Source organism: Crocuta crocuta, unplaced genomic scaffold (assembly GCF_008692635.1).
Source record: "Crocuta crocuta isolate KB4526 unplaced genomic scaffold, BGI_CrCroc_1.0 scaffold127, whole genome shotgun sequence".
Lineage (NCBI taxonomy): Eukaryota > Metazoa > Chordata > Mammalia > Carnivora > Hyaenidae > Crocuta > Crocuta crocuta.
In genome coordinates, this window is record NW_027532008.1 from 4,811,944 (window position 1) to 4,824,237 (window position 12,294).

General features: G+C 44.6%; 1 protein-coding gene across 2 annotated transcripts in view; it reads right to left on the minus strand.

Moving 5' to 3' along the window:
• Positions 1-10,755: 10,755 nt before the first annotated feature.
• Positions 10,756-12,294, minus strand: part of RCAN3 (RCAN family member 3) — a 38,120-nt gene continuing 36,581 nt past the window's right edge. For both annotated transcript variants that reach the window (XR_013337980.1, XM_077775631.1), the window contains exon 6: positions 10,756-10,863. Coding sequence is in view for 1 of the 2 variants with exons in the window: in XM_077775631.1 (XP_077631757.1) it covers positions 10,793-10,863 (71 nt within the window). In the remaining variant the exon portion in view is untranslated. The remainder of the gene's footprint in view (positions 10,864-12,294) is intronic.

A 12,294-nucleotide genomic window follows, 5' to 3' on the forward strand; every position in this document is an offset into this window, starting at 1 on the left:
TAACCGCCTCTGTAAAAGAGGGTTCTCTCCGTCTGCCTACCATAGTTTGCACGTCCTGAATTGCAATTCCTCTGCTATACCTGAATAAGCCTGTTTTGCTGGTAAAATAACTGACAGTTTTATTTGTAAGGTTAACAAGATCCAATAGAGGCAGGCATCCCTTCCCATGAGCTGTTGTCCTGCATTCAGGTTAATTCCCGGTTCCCCGCTGAGAGCATCTGGGCGATGGAGAGTGGGGAGAGAGTGATGGGGCCAAGCCAGGCATCTGTAACCCCGGCAAGCCACCTGCTCTCCTGCGGCCTCTTTTTCATCCGTAAAATGGCAGGTTGGACTGTTTGGTCTCTGAGGGCTCTTCTTCCAGATCCCTGGTAAATTTGATTATCTTGATTGCCTTGAAAAATTGTTTTAATGTTTATTTATTTTTGAGAGCGAAAGAGAGACAGAGTGTGAGCAGGGGAGGGGAAGAGAGAGAGGGAGACATAGAATCTGAAGCAGGCTCCAGGCTCTGAGCTGTCAGCACAGAGCCCAATGCGGGGCTTGAACCCACAAACCGTCAAATCATGACCTGAGCTGAAGTCAGGTGCTTAACTGACTGAGCAATCCAGGTGCCCCTAACCTGACTGCCTTTTTAGACAAGCAGCTCAGTTAATTACCAGGTAGCTTCCTCATGTTCATGCTACATTTTTAGGAAGCCCCACGACTCAGTGCATTAGCACAAATCAAGGGAATTACAAGGGAAAACTTCTGTTCCCAGAATGAAAAAGAGAGGCTGTAAATGAAATGAAGCCTTTGGCCATCAGCAGAAGATGCTCACCTTCCCCTTGGCAAGGAGTCTGCGCTTTTACCTTGAGGGTTCTAGGAGCTCTTCCCACTGGCGGTTAACTCATCTGCAGCTTTCTCAACTGCTGAATCCCCCCTCCCCTGGTGCTTCCAGGGTCCACTCGAATGCCACAGTCACCCTGGGACACATGAACAAGCAAACAAGCATAGACAGAGCCAAAAGAACACACAGAGAGAAGATGCAGTTCAACAGCTACTCCATGTACTTGCTGTGTGACCCCAGGCAGATCTCCTAACCTCTCTGGGCTTTAGTTATTTTTTTTTAAAGTTCAATTTTATTTATTTATTTTTTAAATTTAATTTACATCCAAGTTAGTTAGCATACAGTGCAATAATGATATCAGGAGTAGAATCCAGTGATTCATCCCGACGTATAACACCAAGTGCTCATCCCAACAAGTGTCCTCCTTAATGCCCCTTGCCTACTTAGCCCATCCCCCCACCCACAACCCCTCCAGCAACCGTTTGTTCTCTATATTTAAGGGTCTCTCATGTTTTGCCCCCTTCCCAGTTTTTATATTATTTTTGCTCCCCTTCTCCTAAGTTCATCTCTTTTGTATCTTAAATTCCACATGAGTGAAGTCATAGGATATTTATCTTTCTCTGACTACTCTTCTGTGATTCATTAATTCACGTAACCAATATTTACCAAGTGCCTGCTCTATGCCAGCAGCGAACAAAAGAGACAATAATCCCTGCCCTGATGAAGCTCATGTTCTCGCGCGAGGAAAACAAAAATAAGCCAATGATACTGCATGTTGGAGGATGGTGAGCGCTCTGGAGAGAAACGAAGGGGAGAGGGAAGAGTAATATCTGCCCACTGCCCCCTACAGGCTGTGATGAGGAGTGAATGAGTTAACACCAGTATAATTACCTCACTGAACAGTAATGGTCTGTGCAAATTTAAAGAGTAATTACAGGGGCGCCTGGGTGGCTCAGCCCGTTAAGTGTCCAACTTCAGCTCAGGTCATGATCTCATGGCTCGTGAGTTCGTGCCTCACATCGGGCTCACTGCTGTCAGCAGAGCCTACTTCAGATCCTCGGTCCTGCCCCCCTCTCCCTCTGCCCCTTACCCACTTGTGCCCTCTACCTCAAAACTGAACATTAAAAAATAAAGAGTAATTATAATATTGCAAATGGGGACTTTACTAAATGAAAGTATCAACAGAGATCCTAAGGGCCAAAGCATGTGGTGATCCAGGGGCCCAGAACCCAGGTCTGGGCTTGAATCCTGGCTTGGGGCTGAGGGGAACGCGAACATTCTCGAGCCCAGGGTGGTAGGTCTTAGTCCTGGCTGCCCCTTAGAGTCACCTGCGTGTTTTGAAAAGCTGCTGCTGCTGTCACGAATGCCCCAGTGAACGAGAGTTCTGGGGCTGGGGCCAGACACTCACTTCCTCCCTGCAGCTGCCTAGGCTGTCATTGGCACCCGGGCCCCTGGGTATCTCTCCTACCTGAGGGTTACAGAATAGTGTGACTCTTCTTCTCCATGCTGGCCAGGCTGTTGATCACTCCCAATTCAACCTTTGTTATGGGCTGAATCGTGTCTCCCTAAAATTCACATGTTGAAGTCCTAACCCCCCAGTATCTCAGGTAACTGTATTTGGAGAGAAGTCATTGAAGTAAAATGAGGCCCCATGGGTGGGCCCTAATCCAATATGAGTGGTGTCCTTGTGAGAAGGGAGAATTAGGACACAGACATACACAGGGAAAAGACCACCTGGAGATGGCCATCTGCAAGCCCAGGAGGGAGGCTCTCAGAAGAAACCAACCCTGAATTTGGACATCTCAACCCCAGAATCATGAGGAAATACATTTCGGTTGCTTAAGCCACCCAATCTGTGACACTTTGTTTTGGCAGCCCTAGCAAACTAATACAGCCTCGACATTGGTCACATCACAGGACATCCAGTCCTGTTTGGCACAGGAAGGAGAAGACAACTTGACTTGATTCCCTTGTAGTGTGGGAACCTTATGCGCCCTCATGTTTCCTGACTAAGCTCGATTAGGAGTTCCCAGCGACTTTTACGTGCCAAATTGGGCTTACCTTAGCCTCCCTTATGTTATAGGTATAGTTGATGTCATTTTTACTCTGCTGATGGACCGTGAACTTCTCATGACCTGTTGTTCATCTGTGTGTCCTGCGTGGCATCAAGCATAATTCTCTGAGCTTAATAGATGCCCAGGAAACAGTCATGAAGGAATTGATGAAATACAGCCTTTGGCCATGGTTTCTTGGATCACCTGATAAGGGCAAATAATAAAAATTGAGGGGCGCAGGACATCTGGGTGGCTCAGTTGGTTAAGCCTCCGACTTCAGCTCAGGTCATGATCTCACAGTTCGTGGGTTTGAGCCCCGCGCCAGGCTCTGTGCTGACAGCTCTGGAGCCTAGAGCCTGATTCAGATTCTGTGTCTCCCTCTCTATCTCTGCGCCTCCCCCACTCACACTCTCTCTCAAAAATAAACATTAAAATTTTTTTTTTAATTTTAAAAAAAGGATTCTCTCTCCTTCCCTCTGCCTCTCTCCCCTGCTCGTGCTCGTTTGCTCTTTCTCAAAAAAAAAGAGAAGAAGAAACTTTAAATTATAGGTCATGTTTAGAGGGCATGTGTTACACGCATAAGTCATTTCGTTGTTTAGACAATTGTATAAGGTAGATACTAGTATCTATGACATTTTACAGATGAAGAAACTGAGGCTTGGAATAGGTCAGGTAATTTCCCCAAAGTCACCCAGATAGTCTGACCCTAGGGGTTTCAGGATTATCCATTCTGGGTTAGCTTTATGGTAGGGTTTGATCCAGAAAGAGGCTTTCTAGTCTGGAGATAAAGATGGTGCTAGACTTTAGGGGACACATGCCCCTCCATCTGTCAATTTCTCTATCGCTCGCCATCTGACCATCTGTTTGACTCTTTCCCAAACCACCACGGGCATCGCTCTCTGGCTCTGCCATCCTTCCCACACCCACCACCACAGCCCTGGGGACGGCTCCTGCTCCTCACGTCCGCCCTGCACTCTCCCACGTCTGGGTCAGAGATGGGCCCCTCCTCCCAGACAGATGCTCTCTGTGCTCTCCTACCCCTGACCCCCATCCATGAATGGCCTTCCTTCAAGACCCCACATCCTTCCGTGAAGCGTCATCTAACTCCCTCGGTCAAAGTCACGTTCCCCGGCACTGGCTCTGCACCTGAATCATAACCTCTGATTGTTTAAAGAGAATTATTTATTTATTTAAGTAACTGCTTACACCCAACGTGGGGCTCGGACTCACAAGCCCGAGATCAAGAGTCACAAGCTCTACCAACCGAACCAGCCAGGCGCCCCCGTGATTCCCTCTCGGACCACGACTGGCTGTTTGCAGACCCGCGTCTCCTGTTCTCCCGTAGGCTCTGGGAGGGCAGAAGCTGGAGTTTCTATTTCCCAGAGCACTTAATGTTAGATTCTTAAAATACGTTTGATTTGCCAAATGAGCTCATTTGCCCTCTCGCACCCTCTGCCTCGTAGGGACTTGGCCCTTCTTCTGAGCTGTGGACAGGGCAGGGGGAAGCAGCCAGAGGGGTATAGGATTAGAACTCTCCATCTCTCAGTTCTCCTTATCTCTATGTCTCTTTGACTGTCTACCTCATTCCCCTTACTCCAAAAAAGGCCTTCCCCTCAGGGTGCAGAACACAGCAGCCACCAGCTCAGGGGGACGGAGAGCTTCTTCCTGGAGTTCCATTCTACGAGAGGATTCCGATTGGCCAGGTGGGGTCACATGCCCATCCCTGTGGCCAGGTGGGCAAGTTCATTACCTCAGATAAGAGAAATGGGAGAGCACCAGACAAAAACTCACTACTTCAACACACTGATGAGCTTCAGAAAGCTCAAAAGGTGAGAGCATTTTACTAATTGGTGAACTGGTCAGATTTTAGCAAACTCAATAAGTAAGCATTGTTTTTTAACTGGTGTTTATTTTTCACCACCTAACTTTGATTCTAGGTGAGATATGAGTAAATTTTTTTTTAATGTTTTATTTATTTTTGAGAGAGACAGAACATGAGCAGGGGAGGGCCAGAGAGAGAGAGAGAGAGAGAGAGAGAGAGAGAGACAGAATCTGAAGCAGGCTCCAGGCTCTGAGGTCCAACCTGTCAGCACAGAGCCTGATGCGGGGCTCGAACCCACACACTGTGAGATCATGACCTGAGCTGAAGTCAGATGCGTATCCAACTGAGCCACCCAGGTGCCCCGAGATATGAGTGAATTTTAAGTGTGTCTTATAAATATGCCCAAATAACTGGTGGTATAGAGGTTTCTTTTCTTTCTTAAAGATACCTTCCTTTTAAAAAATGTTTATTCTTGAGAGAGAGAGAGAGAGAGAGAGAGCATGGGCAGGGTAGGAGCAGAGAAAGAGAGAGACACAGAATCCAAAGCAAGCTCCAGGCTTCAAGCTGTCACCACAGAGCCGGAAGTGGGGCTCGAACCCATGAACCCTGAGATCATGACCTGAGCCGAAGTAGGAGGCTTAACCGACTGAGCCCCCCAGGTGCCCCTGGAGGTTTCTGACATTCCATGATATTTACCACAGAACTTCCTTGTGATCATGATGCTGAGTGACAGAGGACACAGCGCCGTCCGTATTACCCTCAGAGACACGCACCGTACACTCCGAGTCCATAAAGAACATTATTCAATCACTCCTCTAGAGTTTTGATCAGGTAAGCCGGTTTACATTATGACTTCCTGGGGCTGCATTTACTTAAACGTGAAAAGATCCAGAGATGGAAGTAATACCACAACTTGTTTTTCCTTAGATTTGCTCACTTAAAAATTTTTTACTCTCCTACTCTATGCTTCCATTCTTTTTTCTCAGTGTAAATTTATTTTTTATTGTTTAAAACTGTTATTTTATTTAAGAGAGAGGGAACTAGAGCAGGTGGGGGGAGGGGCAGAGAGAGAGAAAGAGAGAGAGGAAGAGAAACTCAAGCAGACTCCCCACTCAGTGTGGAGGCCCACACAGGGCTTGATCCCATGACCCAGGGATCCTGACCTGAGCCGAAATCAAGAGTCGGACGTTCAAGTGACTGAGCCACCCAGGCACCCATTTTTATTTTAGTGTAAATTTTTATTCACAAGATTGCAATACCGTCACCAGTATCAAATTCCAGAACTCTTTTCCATTACTTCTAACAGAAATATGGTACCTGTAAGTAATCACTCCCCCTTCTCTTCACCACACCCCCCATCTTTGACAACCACTAAACTACTGTCTTAGAGACTTTCCTATTCCAGACATTTCTTAAAAATGGAATCATACAATATGTGGCCTTTTGGTCTGGGTTCTTATCCTTGGCATGTTTTCAAGGCTCATCCAAGTTGTAGGATGGACTTTTCATCCCTGTTTGTGGCTGAAAATACACCATTACGTGGCTGCACCACATTTGGTTTATTCATTCACCAACTGGTGGATTTGGGATGTTCGCACTTTTTGGTTATTATCTGTAATGCTGCCATGAACATAATATACAACCTTTTGGGTGGAAATATGTTTCTAATTCTCTTGGATATATATGCCTTGAAGCAGAATTTCTGGGCCATGTGGTAACTCTATGTTTAATTTGTTGGGGAACTGCCATGCTGTTTTCCAGAGCAGCTACACCATTCTACATTTCTACCAGCAGCTCATCTTTTCTTATTTTAGCCATTTTGGTGGGTATGAAACAGTATCTCATTGTTGCTATGATTTACGTTCCCTTGATGACTAATGATGGTGTCTTTTCTTTTTAAATGGATATTTATTTATTTTTTAATGGTTTATTTATTTATTTCTGAGAGAGAGACAGCGTGAGCAGGGGAGGGTCAGAGAGAGAGGGAGACACAGAATCTGAAGCAGGCTCCAGGCTCTGAGCTAGCTGTCAGCACAGAGCCAGATGCGGGACTCGAATCCACGAACTGTGAGATCATGACCAGAGCCAAAGTCGGACACTTAACCGACTAAGCCTCCCAGGTGCCCCCATGGTGAGTGTCTTTTCGTGCATTTAGTGGCTATTTGTGTATCTTTGAAATGTCTGTTCAGTTCTTTCATGGGTTCCATATGTTCCCCCAGAATTCATGTACGTGGCCTGTCTGTGAAATGGGGTCTTTGCAGACATAATTAAGTTAACGTGAGATCACACTGGATTAGGGTGAACTCTGAATCCAATCTTTGTCCTTATAAGAAGAGGGAAATTTGGACATGGATACACACAGAGAAAGCCACATAGAGAAGGAGATTGCAATGGTGTTCTATAAGCCAAGGAATGCCAAGGATTTCCAGAAACCCCCAGAGGCCAGGAGAGGGGCACGGAACAGATCTTCCCTCCCAGCTCCCATGTGCCACTAACCCCGCTGAAACCTTATCTCAGACTTCTGGCCTCTAGCAATGTGAAAGAATACATTTCTGCTGTTTTAAACCACTTTGCTTGTGGTACTTTGTTGTAGCCACTCTAGGAAACGATACCAGCTCCTTTGCCCATTTTTAAATTGGACTATTTGTCATATAATGCATGTGACTTAATTCCTTCCTTACAGTTATGTTTTTTAACATATGTTTAATATTATGTTTAGTAGCATCATTAACTTCAAAAGCATATGTTTTTGTTTTAACTTTTGATGTAAGTCATCTCTGCATCCAGCGTGGGGCTCGAACTCACGACCCTGAGAGCAAGAGTCACATGTTCTTCCTACTGAGCCAGACAGGCACCCTGGCATTTTGGTTTTATGAGGACTTCATATGTCCATATTTCTTTATGTTTATTTCCTCCCCACTTGCTCTATCCTTGAAATGACTTTAAATACATATTCTTATATTTGTTAGGAAAAGTCACATAACTTGTAAGGAAACATAAGGGAGAAGAGAGACGATGCACGTGGCTGAGTGTCTTTGAGTAAATGCCTTACTCTGTTCTTGGCGCTCATTCGTTCATTTGTACAACAAGCACCTATTGTGTGCCTTCTCGACAATGACAAAGGCATCCACTCTGCCCTTCAGCGTGGATTCTAGTGAAGGAAACCAGACATATAGATACTTGACCATCACTCACAGAATTAGTACTTCTATAGACTGAATATTTGTGACCCCCCCCCCAATTCATCTGTTGAAATCCTAAGCTACGTGACGTGATGGTATTGGGAGGTAGGACCCAGGAGAGGAGTAGGTCTCGGGGGAAGGACCTCAAGAATGGGATTAGTGTCCTTATAAAAGGTGCCCCATGGAGCTCCCTAGTCCCCTCCACCATGGAAGATGCAGTGGAAAGATGGCTGACTGCCTATGAACGAGGAAGCTAGTCCTCACCAAACACCGTTTGTGCTGGAACCTTGATCTTGGAGTTCCAGTCTCCAGAAATCAACGTCTGTTGCTGACAAGCACTCAGTCTACAGTATTTTGTTGTAACAGCCCAAACAGAATAAAACAGTTACCTTCCCATTCCTAGGTTCCTTTACTAAAATGAATGCATCGAGTTCAACACTAAGGTTCAAAGTTGGTGCAGTGGACGGCCTTTAAAAAATTAACAGGCTTTGTTTTTTAGAGCAATTTTAGGTTTATAGAAAAATGAACAGAAAATAGTTTCCATATATCCCGTCGCCTCTTTCCCTATTCTAATGCCTTAAAAAATCTTATTACTGGGGCGCCTGGGTGGCTCAGTTGGTTGAGCATCCAACATCCGCTCAGGTCATGATCTCACGGTTCATGAGTTCGAGCCCTGCATCAGGATCGCTGCTGTCGGCACAGAGCCTGCTTCAGATCCTCTCTTCCCCCTTCTCTCTCTGTACCTCCCCACCTCGAGCTCTCTGTCAAAAATAAATAAACCTTTAAAAAAATCTTATTGCCTACATGTCCATTCTAAAAAATGATATAAACAAAAAGAGGATAAAGGTTACCCATAATCCCCTTATTCAGACATTACTATTAAAAATATCTCAGTGTAAGGGCACCTGGGTGACTCAGTCAGTTGAGCTTCCCACTTGGGCTCAGGTCATGATCTCATGGTTTGCAAGTTCGAGCCCCACATTAGGCTCTGTGCTGACAGCTCAGAGGCTGGAGCCTTCTTTGGATTCTGTGTCTCCCTCTCTCTCTCTGCTCCTCCTAGCCTGTGCTCTCTCTCCCTCTCTCAAAAATAAGTAAAAACATTTAAAAAAAATAAAAAAAATATTTCAGTGTATAGCCTTCCAATCTTTTCTGTGTGCAAATACAGGTTGTCTATTTTATAAAAATGAAATCTTATCCTACACACTTTATAACTTAAAGCTAGTTTTGTTGCACTTTTCATGTTTTTATGATTGGAATCGTAATCTCTTTACAATTTGTCTTTAAAAGGTTGGCCGTCTTGCAGAAGGGCCTGAGCTGTAAGCAAACAGGATTATCTTAAGTTACCCATAACCAGGACCAAAGTACAAATGTGTTTTTCTCCTGGATAAGAATGTCCTCCAAACATTGACACCTCACTGGTTCTTTTCACCTTCAGTGTCCACCTGACTCCATCTGCGGGCATTTCCCAGCGGGCTGACTCTCTGGGGAAATGTGGCAAATGCAGGGACTTATGGAATCAGAACAGAATGAGAGACAATCTCCCCAGTCTGAGTCTTGCTTCAGAGAAAGCAAGATATTTAGTCATTGCGTATTTTTTTATTGTATTTTGGCTATAAAACAAATTTAAAAAAATGTAGTCAAGGAGTAAAAATACAAACCAATCTAACTGAAAGAATTCTCACTGGAGGCTAACTCTTTAAAGATGTGGTTCTCCTGGGGTGCCTTAGGGGCTCAGCTGGTCAAGCGTCTGACTCTTGGTCTCGGCTCAGGTCATGATCTCACAGTTTGTGAGCTGGAGCCCCATGCTGGGCTCTATGCTAACAGCGCAGAGCCTGCTTGGGATTCTCTGTCTCCCTCTCTCTTTGCCCGTCCCTGACTTGTACGCTCTCTGTCTCATAAATAAATAAGTAAATAAATAATAGACAGATATTTTTAAAAAATGTGGTTTCTCTGTGACTAGTTTAGGACTGGACCTGCCTCACAGGTCAACTATTAAGGATAAATGACACAGGGGTGCCTGGGTGGCTCAGTCAGTTAAGCGTCTGGCTTCAGCTCAGGTCATGATCTCATGGTTTGTGGGTTCGAGCCCCACATCAGGCTCTGTGCTGACAGCCAGCTCAGAGCCTGGAGCCTGTTTCAGATTCTGTATCTCCTCCTCTCTCTGACCCTCCCCTGTTCATGCTATCTCTCTCTCTCTCTCTCTCTCAGATATAATAAAACATTTAAAAAAATCAAAATTTATTAAAAAAAAGAATAAATGACACAAGCCATTATTTCTCAATAAAACTAGGAGAAAAACATTTTAAAAAAAAGAATAAATGATACAAGAAGAGATACTTAGCAAGCGTGGCTGGTCAGTGTCAAGACGCCCAAGCTTGGCCCGAGCCCTAAGCACTGGCCTTTCGCCATAGAGGGGTGAAGGAGCCCTGTGGGCTGCACAAATGCCACAGAACCAGAGGAAACCACGCAGGCTGCCACGGACACGGACAGGGCTTCCCCTGCTCTGTGACTAGTTCAGTTCACCTTGCAGACAGCGGCAGAGAGATGGGTAAGACGGTCCCCCACACATCCCTCTCACCTGCCAATGCTGGGAGCAGGCCCCAACCACAATTCTGCGACCTTCCGCACCGTGGTGACCGGGTCATTTCCACCTACTCTTCTGGCTGCCTGATAAGTAAGTCCCAGAACAAAAAGCAGCCAAGTCTTTGGCCCTGGGAGCAGGTGGCACTGGTAAGTCAACGCTCAGGGGCTGCTTCTCATTTGCAAAGGAGAACAAATCTCTGTTGCAGACTTTCCAACAGTTGCCAGAAATCTCTAGTGAATAATCTGGGAAAAGGACCAAAGTTATCAAGGAAATAATAGAAGACGAGTAAATGTGGCTTCTAAAATCCCTTTTATTCAAAGGATTCGTTCAGGCAGCTTCCGAGAAATCATTTTTGGTCTGATTAGCTCCTCTGGGGCCCAGAGGCTTGGTAAAATCTCCTAGGACAGAAGAATGTAAAAATTTCCATTAAAGATCTTAATTATTCAAGCGAAATAAGTCAGTCAGAGAAAGATAGAGATCATATGATTTTACCTCTATGTGGAATTTGAGAAACCTAACAGATGAACGTGGGGAAGGGGAGGAAAGAGAAGATAAAAGCAAGAGGGAGGCAAACCATAAGAGACTCTTGACTACAGAGAACAAACTGAGGGTTGACTGGGGTGGGAGATGGCAGGGTGGGTTAAATGGGTGACAAGCATTAAGGAGGACACTTTGGGGATTAGCACTGGTGTCATGTGTAAGAGAGGAATCACTGTGTTCTACTCCTGAAGCCAAGACTACTCTGTATGTTACCTAACTTGAGAATGAATGAATGAATGAATAAAATAAAAAGGTAGAAGAAAAAGAAAACATTTAAATAATTTTTTAAAGTAAAAAAAGAAAACTCAATTATTCAAAACACATTGAAGGAAGATAGCACCAGGCCAAGAATTCTCTTCATTACTTCTCTGAAGCAAAAGGAAATGGTGAATCTAGAGTCAAACTGCATGCAATGCTGATTCATTTGTAGCTCAGATGACAGCAACTGACAGGTGTATATTTTCCCCACCACAGGGGAGCACAGCTAATAAAGAATCTATGTAACTTAGCTGGAGTCAGCATTTACATATACACATCTAGCAATGGAGCAGGTGGTACCTGATATTTTTCTGAAATATTTACCCCAAACGGTATAAGCATCTCCAATGAAAGCTGCATTTTACCTAAACAAATCACAGCAAAAACAGTTTCCTCTAGATCAATAATAGTAATAGCACACAATTTTAAACTAACTTTAATGTAGAATCACCGGAGGAAAAAGACAGAGTTATTAATAGTTTTTTAAAATGACTGTATTAAGGGTATATAAAGTCTAATAATAAAGTAGACTTCTTAGTTCACAGCACATCCTCATCACTGACACATAAGATGCCTCATGTGTGTATATATGTGGTCAACACAGATCTTTTTATTTGTATATATTCTTGCACAACGCACTACTGTCTTTGTATTTTAATTTATGTAACGCAAGTGTTACACACATCTCGCTGATTACTTTTGTCACGAGGGTCTAGCGCCCATGTAGCTGGGTAGATGGCTACTCTGTCCTAAGCTTCTCCATGAGGTCAGTTTCCCAGGAGGGGACACCAGCTTCCTTCCATAAATGATGGTGCAATAAACATTCTCATTGTGTCTCCTTATGGACCTGTCTGAGGATACCTTTGGGATATGCCAGGAGCAGATCTGCTGAGTCAGAGATCTTGTCCTTATTGAAATGACTAAGTACTGCCACACAGGTCCTCAGAATAACTAAACCAATCCACACTTCTTCCTGTGTTACATCGGGTTCCCTATATCCGCACCCTTTGGCTAAACTTGGTGTTATTTGC